This window comes from Monodon monoceros, unplaced genomic scaffold (genome assembly GCF_005190385.1).
Source record: "Monodon monoceros isolate NGI ecotype Baffin Bay Population unplaced genomic scaffold, NGI_Narwhal_1 Super_Scaffold_9, whole genome shotgun sequence".
Taxonomy (NCBI): Eukaryota; Metazoa; Chordata; class Mammalia; order Artiodactyla; family Monodontidae; genus Monodon; species Monodon monoceros.
In genome coordinates this window covers 22338376-22357539 of record NW_021703786.1, presented here as the reverse complement: position 1 = coordinate 22357539, position 19164 = coordinate 22338376, and the positions used below count along the sequence as shown (strand labels likewise).

Below are 19164 nucleotides of genomic sequence, written 5' to 3'. Positions count from 1 at the left end.
TATCTGTCTGTCTATCTATCTATCTACCTACCTACCTATCTACACAATTTTTAAAAGTTACACTCCACTTACAATTACAAAATATTGGCTCTATTCCCCATGTTGTACAGTACATCCTTGTAGCCTATCTTACACCCAGCTTAGACCAGTTTTATCAAGAATCCTGCAAAGCCAGTTCAGCAAGAACCCCACACACTTTATCTAATTCCCTGGTTTGCCTTCAGCAAACCCTTCCCCTACCCTTGATGTCTCCACTTAGTAATTTTCTATCCACTGCCACCGTTGCCATCTTCCTCCCTGGTTATAAATCCCTAGCTGTATTTACTCTTATCCTACAGTAGAATGAGTACACTAAGATAAATCAAACTGTGAAGACTAACATGATCTCTAGGCTCTTTATATTTCCAAACTGGCTTTTCAATAATTTTCTCAAGACTATATTTCCACTTTATCCATGATATAAAATGAAAACTAAGATTTATCATAACTAATAAGAACCTGCTGTATAAAAAATTAAATTTTATCAATGTTTATTACATGCTAGGTTGTATGTTTAAGAAATCTTATTTAATCTTCATAGCAACCCTGTATTTTTTCTAATAAAATTTACTAAAGTACACCTTGAATTCCAGTGTTTCTAACAATTGCAAGATAATTATTCTTATATGAAGAACATATCATAAGTACACTACAATTTATCAGACTATGTAGACTAACTATGTATAGGTTCTTTTTAATGTCAAAATAGCTGTAAGCAATTTTCCCAGGATGTCTCAGAAAGAAGTCAATTATTCCATTTTATTAGTAACGTATTTTAAAATAATATTTTGGCCTTAGCTAGCATCTAAAATAATTAGGCTGTAGCATGATCAGACTGGTTATTGTAACTTATTTACCATCTAAATTGGATTGCCACTTGGTCGTTACAATCTATTGGTAGCAAATACTTTAAAAATCAGGCCAAAAAATCTTTTCCCAGAGGCTAACACTGATTAGTATTCCCAGATACTAATCCTTTTGATATCAGTATTTTAAGGTTACTCCTCAGAACAGGAGAGGGACTTACTTAAGGCTATTAAATAAAGTACTTGAAGGTCATCTTCCAAAGGCTCAGAATTCATATTTGACAGCTGACACAAAGTCACCCAAATCTATTTTAAAATTATAATAATGACCATTGCTAACATTTATTGGACTACTTATTCTACGCCAGATGCTGTTTTATGAGCTTTTACACAAACCAACTCATCCAATTCTCTTATAGCCCTATGAGGTAAATACTATTATTATCCTTATTTTAGAAACAAGGAAACTGAAGTACAGAGACCAAGCAACTTTGCACAAGTTGACACAATTAGAAAAGGGCAGTTAGGGTCCATTTCGTTATATTGCCTCATGAGATACACTGGGTTTTACACATAAAAATACAAACATGATAGAAGGATATACAACAAAATTCATGTCATTCTCCTCCTGCTTTTGAGTTAGAGCTATCGTATCTCCACTCCACCACCAAATGAACGCACCTGTGATGTGTGTATGTTTGCATATCATTTTAAAACACAAGTGGATTACTATTATTGATATTTAGATTTTCATTTTTTTACTACATAAACAATATTATGTATACATACACATACACACATATACATTTCAAATTTGTTCAAATTTATTTATAAAATACAATCTTAGCAATAAAATTGTTGTGTCAAAGATTATGTGCATTACAATTTTGATACATATTTCAAACTGTTCTACAAAAAGGGTGTACTGGAACTTCCCTGGAAGCGCAGTGGTTAAGAATCCACCTGCCAATGCAGGGGACACGGGTTCGATCCCTGGTCCGGAAAGATCCCACATGCCGTGGAGCAACTAAGCTCATGGCCACAACTACTGAGCCTGCGCTCTAGAGCCTGCAAGCCACAACTACTGAAGCCCACACGTCACAACTACTGAAGTCCACGTGCCTAGAGCCCGTGCTCCACAACAAGAGAAGCCACCGCAATGAGAAGCCCATGCACTGCAATGAAGCGTAGCCCCCGCTTGGCACAACTGGAGAAAGCCCGCGCACAGCAACCCAATGCAGCCATAAATAAATAAATAAAATTTTAAAAACTTTAATAAAAAAAGGGTGTACCAATTTACAGCCCTACTAACAGTATGAATACTCAAAATTTAGCTTTTACTAAACCTACAGTGTACATAGTAGGCAGACAGTGTAAATTCATTAAGTGTTGAATGAGTGAACTTCTGGCACTCGCAATTATCTATATTTTAAGAAGTATGCTGAGGGGCTTTATGATATTATGAACAAAAGCATCTGGAAAAGGTCACTGAGTAAGAATCCAGAGAACGGGGCAATCCCATGACCACAGTTACTGGGGCCAACGGTGTGTCTCTGCACACTCTCTTCCACGCCTCCCCCAGTGCAGAGCAACATCCACTGAGCAAGTGAACCTTGAGGCTTGACTAACCTCTAGGTCTTCTAGTTTCCCTATATTGGCTTAAACCATTTGGCTATGTTACTTTTTTTAACAAAAAAATCTTAAGCGATATACCAGATGCCTTGGGTGAGTTGGTTAAGTTCTCTAAACCTCAATTTTTTCATTGGTAAAATGAGACACATTTAGGGTTTAAAGGCCTACATATTAATCTTGGCTCTGACCGTTTCCTAGTTGTATCATTTTGAGCAAGACATTTTACCTCTCTAAGATTTAATTTATTCATGTGTAAAATTGAGATACATGTGAAGAATACGTGAGTTTACATGTGTATGTCAACACAACAGGCACTCAAATGAGAATTATTATCATTATTACTATTACTCATTAAAAAGTATAATTTTTAAAACGTGCAAAGTTTTAAAGTTCCAAATTGGTGTCTAATGCTAAAAGAAATTTTTAAAAACTTCTCACCAAATTTAACAATTTTGTTAACAATAACAGCGAACACATTCTGAGCATTTATTATTTGCCAAACACAGTTTTAATCAAGTATTAAGCAATGTGATAACCATCAATGGGTTATAGACCTGACTATCCATGAGGTAGGAGGTATTGTTAACCCCATTTTGCAGATGAAGAAACAGAAGCAGGCGGTAGTAAAGTGACTTTCTCAGAGCTGGGATACAAATTCAAGCAGTATCACCACAGAGCCTGTTTTTCTCTTGATCACTTTTACGGTAACTTGTTTTTGTACAGGATAGAGCTATATATATTCTAAATATACATATTTTATATATATATATATGTATATATATATATATACATATATATATAATTAGTTTTCCAGCTTCAAATTACATGTCTTTATTCTTGAGCAAACCTTTCCCCATTCTCACTCCCTCGAGACTAAAGAGAAGTCAAAGTATTTGGAAATGGATCTTCATATACACCTCTGTGTATAAGACAAATACGTTGAGAGTACAAAGGTTATATAATAATAGGAAAAGTTGCTCCATTATGTTTTACGAGATAAAACAAAAAAAAAAGATTGTCTTTTCAACCTCTACTAACTTGTTAGAAGTTAAAGATCTATTAAAGATCAGGAAAACACACCCAAGGTTAATGGGATACTCCAGACCCCCATACTCTCTACTCTTAGCACATTTGTCACCAAGATCTGATTAAAAGCTAAATCAGATATTATATCCCATTCCAGCTCTGCTTAAAATCCTACAGAGTAGATTCCTTACCATGATTCTAAAAACTCTGGCTTCTGCCTACCTCTTCAATTATTTCATACTCCCCTCCCCTATGACTTATTTTGCTGACAACACACCTGCCTTCTTTCTAATCCTTGAACATGCCAACGCTGTTTTCTGCTTTAGGACTGTTGTTCTCACTGTTCCCTCTGCCTGGAAGGCTCTGATCCCAGATCTTCCCATGGCTGGCTTCTTTTTGTTATTCAGACCTCAGTTCAAATATCTCCTTCTCTGACTCTCCCTGATCACTTCATAGAAAGAACCTACCTCTACCCCAGTCTTTCTCTATCCCTTTTCCTACTTTATCACCTTCACAGTACTAGTTACTATCTAAAATTATTTATTTATTGGTTATATGTTTATTATCAGTCTCCCTCCCAAATGGAATATAAATACCTTGAAGGCAGGAGACTCAACTCTATTTACTGTATCTAGAGCAGTGCCTGGCATATATAGTAGGTCCTAAACAAATATTTGTTTAATGATTAAGTGAAAAGCACAGAAGGATAATGAGCAAACTACCCTGACCATAGCAGAGACTTTCTAAATATTAGAAAGTCAGAAAGAAAACAGAAGAAAATAACTATTCTGGCCCTACTTATTCAGTTTGGTTGTAATATGAATACAAGAAAGATAAGGTAGTTGGAAGTTTAAATGAATGGAAATGCATAAATTAGTTAGTGTAGCCCTAATGGCCATATTAATGTATTTTGTTAAGAACCATTCTCTGAAGGACATTTCCTTATGGTCAGTTAATCTTTTCCCATACAAAGTTCTTTTTACTTATTTATAACAAAATATAATTAGGAAAGGAAAGATAACTGATGAATAATCTACTAAATAATTTTTTTTTTTTTTTTTGCGGTACACAGGCCTCTCACTGTTGTGGCCTCTCCTGTTGTGGAGCACAGGCTCCGGACGTGCAGGCTCAGCGGCCATGGCTCACAGGCCTAGCCGCTCCGCGGCATGTGGGATCTTCCTGGACCGGGGCACGAACCTGTGTCCCCTGCATCGGCAGGTGGACTCTCAACAACTGTGCCACCAGGGAAGCCCCTAAATAATATTTTTAATTTAAATTTCAAAGTAATTTAATTCCAGGTTAAACCAGAAAATTCTTATCATCTAATTCACTTGGCAGAAAATTGGCCACAGAAAAATTTTCATGGCATCCTCTTTCAGGAGAGAGATTTCTTTCATTCAGATATTTAAAAATGCATTCTCAAACTTCAAATTCTTAGGCCTCTGACAACCTCTTCAGTAAATAAAATTATTTGAGAGGATGCTTATACTTCGAGCACTGTAAAATTAAAACTGAATAGCTCATACCTGTAATTAACCAGTGTACTTCCTATTACTGCTTCCCTGTACTATCTCTGTGATATCAGGCATGTTGTTGACTTTGTTAGTATATGTATTTATCTTTTAGGTCATCTAAAGGTTGTCTATTTAAGTTAAAGTTCAAACTTCCTAATGGGGTAGGAAAGTGCTATCTCTAAAACCTCAGGCAATTCAGCTAACTTCTATAGGAAAACAGAATTTTTCTTACTATTTCTTCCAATATGTGTAGTAAAATGAAGCACATCACTTGACAGCCATCAGATTTGATTATTTGTATTTTCAGTAATCAATAATACCTTAAACTGTAAAAAAAAGCAGGGATTTCTAAGCATTGAAATTTTTATTCAAGCCCAATCACATAAAGCTTACCCTGTTTTTAGATAACAGAAGGAATAAGTATTTTAGTAAAATGTTATTAAGCTACTTTACTGATTTTTACCTAATGACCCAAGAATCAAAGTAGACTTTGACTCAGTCATTTGAAGATGCCTAAAAAAACAATAAAAAATATAAGAGGCATAACTTATGCTTTGTGCAGGTTGTAAAGAAGCATAAGTTATGCTCTGTGGAACTACAGAATAAAGAAATACTATTATTTTAAAGAAAATTATAAACATTGTAAAAGTTCCATTCAAAATAGATGGAAGAGTGAAAAATCTCATTGCCCCCTCTATCATCTTATTTTCATTTGAATTGTCATTCAATAATCAACACTACTGTCTAACTCAATGCCAGACACATAGGAGGAAGTCAATACAGGCTTCGGGAATTACTTCATTTCTTGCCTCCATACACTCATAATCCATTCAACACCAGTCAACTTACTGATGTTGATATAAACTAATAATCTTAAAAGAAACCTGACAAAGTGATCCAGGTGTACATATTTTTGCACATAAGTATCATTTAATATATTAAAATTTCTTCCCTGAAAAAGCTTTAAGGGATAAAAGTTCATTTAATCAAGACACAGTTTCATACCTAACAACTAGACCTGACTGCACAATACATACTGTGAGATCATATTAAAGTCAATCCACAACTTATGAATTATAGTAATATCCTAACAAGTTGGAGTACTGTACCATGGAGAGGTAAATATCTAGATCAGCTTTTAAAAATGGGTATGAAATATACAAATCAGGATTTCAAACTGATGTACCTTTGCTAAACTATGAAGCGTTTATTATTCTAAAATTACAATATCTCCATTTGGTAATCTGACATGAACAAGCTGATAAATGCAATCAGAACAACAGTATATTCTGGCAAAGCTGAAAATTTCCTGAAAGCCTAGAAAAATATGTCTACAACAGATGGATCATTTAGGAAATAAATACAACAATCTGTCAAATGGAGCACTATTCTAATTCCCTAAACTAAAATCAGTAGGAGCTCCACTTTCCAAGAGCCTGTGACATTAGTAAGGCCAAAGAGGAAAAACCTAGAGCTGCACATAAACATATCTGATATGACCTAGAGTGCCACACTGTTAGGTTTCCTGTTAAATATACTAAATTTAGGTAAAGTCCTTACCAGTTAACTTCTTCACAGGTTGGAGCCGAACACTGATAGACTGATGTGTGAGTAAGGGGGAGGATGGAAGAGAGCGAGACATGCCCTCCATAATCCGAATGTGCTGCATACCTTCACTCACTGGAAGTGGTGGGACGGCGTAGTCTGGCTCAAAAGCACAGTCGCTTTCTGTGGAGATGCCACCTGTTACATAGAAGAGAATGGGAGAAAAGAGCTGGTGAGAAAACATTCTTCTACTAAACTTCTTCTCTATTAAAATTTATCTTTTTGGATGACTCAGCACAGTGTACACTGATATTGATTTTTCACTGTGAAAAGAAAATAAGGAATTCCCAACACACAGATTCATTTCTACCTAACTGGGTACTTAACTTCAGGTCCAGCACTAGGAAACTGAACATGAATAAGACAGGATTCCTCCTCGTAAGGGGCTCACTGTCTCATGAACAACGTAGCCATATAAAAAGTAATTACAGTTCAATGCAACAAGTGTTACGATTACAGCAATGGTCTTCAACTGTCCCTGAGAAGACAAACATGAAAGAAGATATTCCCCTGCTTGACAATCCAATCTGTGCAATTCCTAGTAGAATCACTGTAACTCTATTTCTTATTCTCTTTCTCCAAGAATGTACCTGAAAATATAAATGGGTAAGACTAACATTATATGGTGATTTTCGAATCTGCTCAAACATTTAAAAAAAGAGTAAATGATATGCTGTTTACTTCCACTTACGTACTGTTGACTTCTACAGAATTCTGGCAATGGCAGATTATATACTTCAGACCAACCTTTCCCTAAGAAAACTACAACTATATACATTTAAAAAATCTTCCTGAAGGCACTGGAGAGTTAATAGCATGATGAAGAATTACAAGAAGACTGAGACCTGGTATTTGGGGCCACTTTTTACTTTGTGGCATCTGAAAGGCTAAGAAGCCATTGACAGTTTTACAGAGCTGGGAAGACAAGTACTGGAATGGCTGGAGAACCAAGTTGTGAAGGGGGAGCTGGTGTAACTCCAACACTTTTGTTTGGAACCCCAAAGGGCTACATTCTAGGAGTGTGTATAAACCAAAACTAGGGACTTCCCTGGTGGCGAGTGGTTAAGAATCTGCCTGCCAATGCAGGGTACACGGGTTCGAGCCCTGGTCCGGGAAGATCCCAGATGCCACGGAGCAACTAAGCCCATGTGCCACAACTACTGAGTCTGTGCTCTAGAGCCCACATGCCACAACTACGGAGCCTGCATGCCACAACTACTGAAGCCCACACACCCTAGAGCCTATGCTCCTCAACAAGAGAAGCCACCGCAATGAGAAGCCTGCGCACCACAACAAAGAGTAGCCCCCTGCTCTCTGCAACTAGAGAAAGCCCACATGCGGCAAGAAAGACCCAACGCAGCCAAAAATAAATAAATTAATTTATTTTTTAAAAAAAACAACAAAAAAAAAACTAGACTGGCCTTTACAGGACTGAAGCTCATCTCCAAATGTCTACCACAAAATTTAATTAAGGCAATCTTGGATTGCTAGTCCCTGCCAAAAACAAACATAAATCTTCTTAGAAGAAGATAACATCATCACAGATCTCAAAATACTTCCACAATTTTTCATATACAATATCTTGTCCTTAACTAACAATAACAAAGAGAGAACATGAAAAAAGCAAATCAGAAAGATCATGCAAAATAAAGTCTTAGAGGGAATACAGACTATGGAACAATAAGACACAGAATTTAAACTAGTATGCTTAACACCAAAAAGATTAAAATACTTAGGAATGAATTTAACCAAGGAGGTGAAAGATCTGTACATTGAGAACTATAAGACACTGATGAAGAAACTGAAGACACAAATAAATGGAAAGATATCCTGTATTCATGGACTGTAAGAATTAATATTGTTAAAATGTCCATACTACCCAAAGTAATCTACAGATCCAATGTAATCCCTATCAAAATTCCAATGGCATTTTTTCACAGAAATAGAAAAAGCAACTCTAAAATTTGCATGGATCCACAAAAGACTCTGAATAGCTAACGTAATCAAGTAATCTTGAGCAAGAAGAACAAAACTGGTGGCATAACACACTTCCTAATTTCAAGTTATATTACAAAGCAGTAGGAAGACAATTTGGTACTAGCTCAAAAACAGACACATGGATCAATGGAACAGAATAGAGAACCTAGAAATAAACCCATGCATATACGGTCAACTAATCTTTGACAATGGCACCAAGAATATACAATGGGGAAAGGATAGTCTCTTCAGTAACTAGCATTGGAAAAACTGAATATCCACATGCAAAAGAATGAAACTGGATCCTTACCCTACACCATACACAAAAATCAACTGAAAATGGGTTAAAACTTAAACCTAAGAAGCTCTTAGAAGAAAACACAGGGGGAAAAGTCCATGAAATTCATCTTGAAAATGGTTTTTTTGGATTTGACATCAAAAGCACAAGCAACAAAAACAAAAGTAAAGCAAGTGAGACTATATCAAACTAAAAAGTTTCTGCACAGCAAAGGAAATCATCAACAAAATGAAAAGGTAACCTACAGAATGGGAGAAAATGTTTGCAAACCATGTATCTGATAAGGGGTTAATACTAAAAATATGTAAAGAACTCATACTCAATAGCAAAATAAAACAAACGAACAAAAAAACCTAATTAAAAAATGGGCAGGATTTCCCTGGTGGCGCAGTGGTTAAGAATCTGCCTGCCAACGCAGGGGACATGGGTTCGAGCCCTGGTCCAGGAAGATCCCACATGCCGCGGAGCAGCAAAGCCCATGTGCCACAACTACCGAGTCTGCACTCTAGAGCCTGTGAGCCAGAACTACTGAAGCCTGCATGCCTAGAGCCCGTGCTCCTCAACAAGAGAAGCCACTGCAATGAGAAGCCCACGCCCCACTACAAAGAGTAGCCCCCACTCACCGCAACTAGAGAAAGCCCACGCACAGCAACGAAGACCCAACACAGCCAAAAAAATAATTATAAATAAATTTTTTTAAAAAATGGGCAAAGGACCTGAATAAATATTTTCCAAAGAAGACATACGAATGGCCAACAGGCACACGAAAATGTACTCAACATCAACAATCATCAATCACAAAAATCAAAATCACAATGAGATACTACCTCACACCTGTTAGGACAGCTATTACCAAAAAGTCAAAAGATAATAAGTATTGGCAATGATGCAGAGAAAAAGGAACCCCTATACACTGTTGGTGGGAATGTAAATTGGTACAACCATTACAAAAAACAGTATGGAGATTCCTCAAAAAATTAAAACTAGAACTACCATATGAACCAGCAAACCTACTTCTGAGTATATATCAAAAGGAAATAAAATTACTATTTCAAAGAGATACTTGCACTCCCATGTTCACTGCAGCATTATTCAAAGTAGCCACAATACAGAAACAATTTCAGTGTCTGTCAACGGATGGATGGATGAAGAAAATGTGATTTTACAAACACACACACACACACACACACACACACACACACACTCTCTCTCTCTCTCTTTCCCTCTCGCTCCCTCTCTCTCTGAGGAATATCATTCAGCCTTAAAAAAGAAGGAACTCCTTCCACTTGCAACAACAGGGATGAACCTGGAGGACATTATGCTAAGTGAAATAAGCCACCAGACACAGAAAGAAATAATCTCTATGTAATCTCACTTATATGTGGAATCTAAAAAACAAGGTCAAAATCATAGTAGTAGAGAGGAGAATGGTGGTGGCAAAAGGAGATGTTGGTCAAAGGGTAAAAACTTTCAGTTATTAGATGAATAAGTTCTGGAGACCTAATATACATCATGGCTCCTAGACACAGTCAATTACTGAGTCAAAAGTGCTGAGAGTTTCCATTGAGAAATACTGACCAAATGCTGTATTAAAATTGTGTGTCATGTTATGTAAAAAGAAAAAAATTAACATGCTTAATACATATATTTTTTTTTTGCGGTACGCGGGCCTCTCACTGCTGTGGCCTCTCCCGTTGTGGAGCACAGGTTCTGGACGCGCAGGCTCAGTGGCCATGGCCCATGGACCCAGCCGCTCCATGGCACGTGGGGTCCTCCCGGACCGGGGCACGAACCCGTGTCCCCTGCATCGGCAGGTGGACTCTCAACCACTGCGCCACCAGGGAAGCCCAACATGCTTAATATTTAAAGAAAGTAGAAGTTTAGAATTTCAGCAATGAATTATGAAAATAAAAACTCAATAGGTGGATTGAAAAAACAGATTAGACACAGATGAAGAGAGAATTAGCAAACTGGAAGATAAAACATTTGTGCATCAAAGGACACTATCAAGAGAGTGAAAAGACAACCCTCAGAATGGTAGAAAATATTTGCAAATCATTTATCTGATAAGAGTCTAGAATTGAGGGGACTTCCCTGGCAGCCCAGTGGTTAAGACTCCGTGCCTCCACTGAAGGGGGCACAGGTTCAATCCCTGGTTGGGGAACTAAGATCCCACATGCCAGAGTGGCACGGCCAAAAAAAGTTTTTAAAATAAAAAACTTAAAAAAAAAAGAGTCTAGAATCAAGAACATAAAAAGAACTCCTAGAACTCAACCACAAAAAGAGACACAATGCAATTTAAAAGTAGGCAAAAAACTTGAGCAGACATTTCTCAATGTACAATACAAATGGACAATAAGCTCATAAAAAGATACTCATATCATCATTCATTAAAGAAATGCACATCAGAGCCACAATGAAATACCATTTCACACCCAGTAGAATGGCTATTAAAACAACAACAACAAAGAAGTGTTGGTAAGGATGTGGAGAAATTAGAACCTTCATACATTGCTGGTGGGAATATAAGATGGTACAGCTGCTGTGTAAAACAGTTTGGCAGTTCCTCAAAAAGTTAGACACAGAATTACCATACAACCCAGCTATCCCTCTTCTATGTATATACCCAAAGGCAATGAAAACAGGTTTTCAAGCAAAAACCTGAACATGAATGTTCACAGAAGCATTATTCATAATAGCCAAAAAGCAGAAACAACTCAAATGTCATTAACTGATGAATCAATAAACAAAATGTGGTATATCTATAAAATGAGATATTATTTAGCAATAAAAATAATGAAGGCTTGATTCATGCTACAACACTGATAAACTTTGAAAACATTCTACTAAGTGAAAGAAGCCAGACAAAAACAATGCCACATGTTGTATGATTCCATTTATATGAAACGTTCAGAATAAGCAAATCCAGACAGAAAGTAGATTAGTGGTTGCCAGGGATGACTACAGGAATGAGGAGTGACTGCTTAATAGGTACAGGGTTTCCTTTTGGGGTGATGGATTATATAGCAGTGATGGTTGCACAACACTGTAAATGTACTAAAACCAGTGAATTGTACACATTAAAATGGTTAAAATGGTAAGCTACCTCAATTAAAAAATATTATGTAGATATTTACCACCTACTCACATATTTATTCAAACCAGAAGACTAGTAATCATTCATCTCTTCCCATCACATCCCTTTGCAACAAACGCAATAGCTATTCTGCAGAGTATCAACCTCATATAGAGTTCAAATCTACCATGTTCTCTTCATTTCTCCTATCACTACCATAGTCCAGATCACTATTATCTTTTCCCCAAACTTCTGTTGGTAGAAATCTAGGACTTATTCCTTATCTTTGGATTTCAAAACTTTTACCAGAATAGGTCTTAACTTTTTATTTCTCATTAGTCACTGGGTCCTTTCCTTTACTATATTGACCAATTATTTTCTTCCAACCGTTCTCTTCTCTTTCTCTCTGGAACTGTGATCAGATGAAATCTCCTAGACCTATTTTACAAGTCTCTTTATTAATAGATTTCTAATCTTTGGGCTTTCATGAATAGACATGAGACTGATTTATATGGAATTATAGTATTTTACAGGTTTACAAAGAGGTATGTCATTAGTGTAATAATTCCCTAATTAAAGAAAAATCAGCACTAGATTGTTTAAAGACAATATATCTAGAAGAATGCATTTGATTTAGTGAAGTATCTCTTTTCATTTGAAATGTTCTAATGTTAAAACTTAGCTGATAATTTTAGAATCTAATAATACTCCTTAAGGAATAATACTGCAATTAGTCCAGTATGGATGTCCTAGTTTACTTTTTTGCTTAAAAATATTTTCCTCTATCTTCTCTGCCCTATAAATACAGAGAAAAAACTAAAAATATATGTTTCAAGTAAAGAAAAGTACTGGTATGCATGAACAGAATTTGACTGCATTAGTCATTTTTTCTTGGGTAACTAACAACCTCAAAATCTCTGTAGTCTACAACATTCACTTTTATGCTCATGAGTCTGTAGATTGCCTGTGGGTCAGCTGATCTTGGTTGGGTTATCAAGTTCAGAACTATTCCAACGTGTCATTCATATTGGGCCAGTCACTGAAGGGGCAGTGAATACGTGGGGCACACTCTTGTCATGGTAGATCACAGGGCTGCAGGAGACCAAGTTAAATCAGAGGAGCATATTTAAGACCTCTGTTCACTAATATTTTACTGGCCCAAGCAAGTCCAAGAACAACATCAATGGGGCATGGAAATACACCTGGTGCATTTCAGTGGGAACCACTGAAAAGCTGCATAGCAAAAGAAATGGGTGTATAATTTTATAACAGGAAGGAAGTAAAAAATTTGAAATCCAATTTACCAGGACTTCCCTGGTGGTCCAGTGGCTAAGACTCCACACTCCCAATGCAGGGGGTCCGGGTTCAATCCCTGGTCAGGGAACTAGATCCCACTTGCCGCAAATATAGAGTTCGCATGCCGCAACAAAGATCCCGCACGCAGCAATGAAGACCCCCGTGTAGCAACTAAGACCCGGCACAGCCAAATAAAAAAATAAACGTTAAAAAAAAAAAAAGAAATCCAATTTACCAAGCATGTAAGATGATATTTACTGGTACTCCAAATTACTCAATCTTCATTTTCCTACCACTCACTTTTCCTGCTATAATCAACTGAATAAAAGTTACTGAAATAATGTGATAGAGATATGGCAGAATAAAATAAACTGCTAATGTGACAGAAAAAATTCAGTTTTGCTGGATACCCGGAGATTAGATATTCAAAAGTTGAATTAAGATAGCACAGGGAGGGCTTCCGTGGTGGCACAGTGGTTAAGAATCCGCCTGCCAATACAGGGGACACGGGTTTGAGCCCTGGTCCAGGAAGATCCCATTAGTTGCCATGGAGCAACTAAGTCCGTACGCCACAACTACTAAGCCTGTACTCTAGAGCCTGAGAGCCACAACTGCTGAGCCCGCACACATAAAGCCCACGCTCCACAACAAGAGAAGCCACCGCAATGAGAAGCCTGTGCACAGCAATGAAGAGTAGCCCCCGCTCCCTGAAACTAGAGAAAGCCTGCATGCAGCAACGAAGACCCAACGCAGCCAAAAATAAATAAATTAATTAAATAAATTTGTTTAAAAAAAAAGAAAGATAGCACAGGGATATCAAGTATATGGACACTAAAGAAATGTTAGGAGTAATTATGACTCAATAAAAATTTCAGTCCTAAGTCTTATATTTAGTACAGATGATTACGAGATATTAAAGTTCAAGTTAATAAAGAAATTCTTTAGCTGAAGGCCATACCTATTCTACAGAACTGCCTTCTAATTTTTCAACTTACATAAATAACCACAAATAAAACTTATAAATCAAAAGCCTCTAGCATGATAATTCATTAAACTGTATACATTACTTATGAATTTTCCAGTTTATATGTTACTAAAAGTTATTTTTAAAAAGTACACAGAGAAACAAAAAAAACAGAGCATGGTGATAAACTAGTCCCTAAAGTCAAAGGGCTTTTACATATTTCAGAAACAAAGGGGTTTTGCCTGAAATTATTCCAAATATCATTTTAACTTACAGCACTCTGTGACTCAGTAATAGTCCCATAACGTGTCCATAATATCAGGCAGGAAACAGGCCAAGAGAAGTGTAATAGCTAGTACAGGGTCATGTAATCAGACAGCATGCCTGCCTATGCAGAAAATTTTAAGTAATCTAGAAAAAAATCCACTAGAAAAAAACAAGTGAGTTAGGCAAACTCAAAGATTACAGAGTCCGTATACAAGAAGCAAATTTCCAGCAATGAATATGCAGAAAATTTTAAAAAATTTAAACCAGTAACACCAAAATAGCACCATTAAAAACATGAAATAATTAGGAAGAAATCTAACCATATATGTACAATATTTGTGTGCTGAAAACTACAAAACACTGATGAAAGACATCAAAGACCTAAATGGAGAGATACACTATTGACCTGTTCATGGATCTGAAGATTTTAGGATGCTAGGTCTCAAAGTGATCTATAGGTTTAAAGCAATCCTAATGAAAATCCAGCAGTCAATTATTTTGGTAGAAATCAAAAAGCTGATTTTAAACTCATGTAAAAACAAAGGGACTAGGATAGATAAAATAATTTTGAACAGTAAAATCAAAGTTTGGAGTCTCACAGCACCTCATTTCAAGACTAATGTGAAGTTACTGTAATCCAGACAGTATGTGGTATTGGTAAAAGAATGGACACAAAATCAATGGAACACAACAACTCAGAGGCACTGGTAAAGTTCACAGTCCAGGGGCACAGGCTCACCAAAAGACTGAGACCTAATCATAGGACTACAGAATGCTTCCCACCCCACTCCCACCTTAAAATTACATTACTATTTGCCGCAGTTCATTTTATCCAGTACACCATAGTCACCTTTCAGCAGAAACTTACATGGCATACTAAAAGTTAAAAAAACAAACAAATAAACAAAAAACAGTATGAAGAGACAGTGCATGCATCAGAACCAGCCTCAGATATGGCAAAGATGTTGGAATTATAAAACTGTGAATTAAAAAAATGAAATACTTAGGTATAATTCTAACAAAATATATAGAAGATCTATATGAGGAAGACTACAAAACTGTGATGAAAGAAGTCAAAGATCTAAATAAATGGAGAAAAACTCCATGTTCATGGATACAAAGCATCAATACTGTCAAAATGTCAATTCTCCCCAAACTGATCTAGCAGACTTAATGCAAACCCAATCAATATTTGTTGATATTGAAAAACTGATTCTAGGGACTTCCCTGGTGGTCCAGTGGTAAAGAATCCACCTTACAATGCAGGGGACGCAGGTTTGATCCCAGGTCGGGGAACTAAGATCCCACACACGACGCTGCGGGGCAACTAATTCCATGTGCCACAACTACTGAGCTTGTACGCCTCAACTAGAGAGCCCACGTGCTGCAAACTAAAGAGCCCACGTGCTCTGAAGCCTGCGTGCCGCAAGTAGAGACAGAAAACCCACGTGCCACAACTAGAGAGAAGCCCGTGCACAGCAACAAAGAGCCCATGTGCCACAACGAATGATCCTGCATGCCTCGACGAAGATCCCATGTGCCACAACTATGACCAGATGCAGCCATAAAAATTAAATAAATAAGAAAGAAAAACTGATTCTAAAATTTATATGGAGAGGCAAAACACCCAGAATACCCAACTCAATATTTGAAGGGGAAGAACAAAGATGGAGGACTGACACTACTGAACTTCAAGATGTACTATAAAGCTACAGTAATCAAGGCAGTGTGGTACTGATGAAAGGACAGACAGACAAATCAATGGAACAGAACAGAAAGCCCAGAAATAGACCCACATAAATATAGCCAAAGGAGCAAACGCAGTACACTGGAGAAAAGATAGTCTTTTCAACAAATGATCCTTAGACAACTGGACATCCACCTCCAAAACAATAAATCTAGACACAGACCTTACACCCTTCATAAAAAATTAACTCAAAATGGATCACACACTTAAATGTAATACGCAAAGGTATAAAACTCCTAGAACATCACATGGAAAATCTGGATAACCTTGAAGGCATGATCCACGAAAGCAATAACTGATGATCTAGACTTCATTAAAATTTAAAATGTCTGCTCTACGAAAGACACTGTCAAGAATGTGAGAACACAAGCCTCATACTGAGAGAAAATATTTTAAGATATATCCAAAGTATACAAACTCAATGATAAGAAAAAAAATTAAAACATGGGAAAAGACCTGGACACCTCACTAAAGCAGCAAATAAGTATACGAAGAAGACATTCAATATATGTCATTAGAGAACTGCAAATTAAAACAACTCAAGGTACCACTGCACACTTATTAGAATGGCCAAAATCCAAAGCACTGACACCACCAAATGCTGGTAAGGATGTGGAGCAACCGGATCGCTCGTTCATTGCTGGTGGGAATGAAAAATGGTACAGCCACTTTGGAAGACAATTTGGCAGCTTCTTACAAAACTAAACACACTCTTACCTTACAATCCAGCAGTCATGCTCCTTGGCATTTACCCAAATGAGCTGAAAACTTATATCCATACAAAAACCTGCACATGGATATTAACGGCAGCTTTATTCACAACTGTCAAAACCTGGAAGCAACCAAGGTGTGCTTCAGTGAATGGATAAACTGGCACATCCAAACAACAGAATATTATTCAGCACTAAAAAGAAATGAGCTATCAAGTCATGAGATGTCATGGAGGAACCTTAAATGTGTATTACTAAGTGAAAGAAGCCAATCGGAAAAGGGTACATACTGTATGATTCCAACTATATGACATTCTGAAACAGGCAAAACAATGGAAACAGTAAAAAGATCAGTGGTTTCCAGGGATTGTAGGGAGGGAAGAATGAACATTTAGAGTATAGAGGATTTTTAGGGCAGTGAAGCTATTCTACATGATACTATAATAGTAGGTATATGTCATTATACATTTGTCAAAATCATAGAATGTACAACATCAAGAGTGAACCCTAGGGACTTCCCTGGTGGCACAGTGGTTAAGAATCCACCTGTCAATGCAGGGGACACGGGTTTGAGCCCTGGTCCAGGAAGATCCCACCTGCTGCGGAACAACTAAGCCCGTGAGCTACAACTAGTGAGCCTGCGCTCTAGAGCCCACAAGCCACAACTACTGAGCCCACGTGCCACAACTATTGAAGCCCGCGTGTCTAGAGCCTGTGCTCCACAACAAGAGAAGCCACCACCACGAGAAGCCCGCGCACTGCAATGAAGAGTAGCCTCCCCTTGCCGCAACTAGAGAAAGCCCGCGTGCAGCAATGAAGACCCAACGCAGCCAAAAAATAAAATTAATTAAAAAAATATATTTTTTTAAATAAAAATGAAAGGCTTCCTTAAAAAAAAAAAAAAAAAAGAGTGAACCCTAACGAAAAAGAGTGAACCCTAATGTAAACTGTGAACTTTGGGTGATAATGATGTGTCAATGTCGCTTCATCTATTTTAACAAATGTACCACTGTGGTGCTGGGATGTTAACAGCGGGGGAGGCTGTGGGTGTGTGGGTGCAAGAGGCATATATAGAAACTCTGTACTTTCCACTCAATTTTGCTGTGAACCTAAAACTACTCTAAAATAGAAAATCTATTTTTTTTTTTTTTTTTTTTTTGCTGTACGCGGGCCTCTCACTGTTGTGGCCTCTCCCGTTGCGGAGCACAGGCTCCGGACGCACAGGCCCAGCGGCCACGGCTCACGGGTCCAGCTGCTCCGCGGCATATGGGATCCTCCCCGACCGGGGCACAAACCCGTGTCCCCTGCATCGGCAGGCGGACTCTCAACCACTGTGCCACCAGGGAAGCCCGAAAATCTATTTTTTAAAACAAATAAATCTATAACCAAAAACCATCCAAAAAGAATGGGTAGAATACATATCTGAAGACTATGAAAATAAACAGTAGCAGGCAGATTGGAAAAGCAGCACAGAATGTGAAGTTCCATTGAAGTGGTGGTGAGTTTGCCATGTTTTTTCTCAGGTATTGCCTCACCTGGACTCAAAGGCAGCCCAAAACTGAGAAGTGTACACCGGGTAAGAAAAAGCTCCAAGAAAATCCCTCCCTTTCTAGTGAGGAACAGGGAAGGGGGCCCTTGCTAGTCTGGAAACTAGGGGAAATCCCTCCTTTTTCCCTTCTCTTCTATCCTGGTCTCCAGCCAATTCTATGGCAGTAGCAGCAGAGAGATGGTAGTGGTGACTGGGCAGGTACCTAAAACCCTGGGAGAAGTGAACCCTTTTTTCTGACCCCAGGAATTGCAATCCCAAGAGTGTGAGGCAAATCCTCACTGCTTTTTATTTCTCTGTCCTCTTATCACTTGACTTGGATACAGACACAGTTGTAGGAATTGAACAGTGGAACAGGGAAACTAGAGTCCCTGTTTTTTAGCCAGACTACTGGCAAGGGAGAGTCTGAGAGCTGGAAAATGTTGGTAAGATTGGGGTGTGGAGGTATATCAAGCAAACAATCCCATAGAGTTGTATATGAACTTCAGGGCTCACCTCTGAGCTCTGCGTGCATGGATGTGACCCTAAACATCCATACCATAGGCTTTAAGAACAGAGCAACAAGACATACTTACTACCACTCTGGTCCCAGAATGGATACTGGGTCCCACACATGGAAATGGTCTAAATAGAAATGCTCAGAAAACCGAACTGACGTTGG

General features: G+C 37.7%; 1 protein-coding gene across 3 annotated transcripts in view; it reads right to left on the bottom strand.

Moving 5' to 3' along the window:
- The window catches only part of TANC2 (tetratricopeptide repeat, ankyrin repeat and coiled-coil containing 2), a 348234-nt gene that overhangs the window by 226832 nt on the left and 102238 nt on the right, over positions 1 to 19164 (bottom strand). For 2 of the 3 annotated variants that reach the window (XM_029212661.1, XM_029212662.1), the window contains exon 4: positions 6578 to 6760. In XM_029212661.1, coding sequence (XP_029068494.1) covers positions 6578 to 6760 — 183 coding nt within the window. The remainder of the gene's footprint in view (positions 1 to 6577; positions 6761 to 19164) is intronic. The other variant, XM_029212663.1, reaches the window with a different exon arrangement.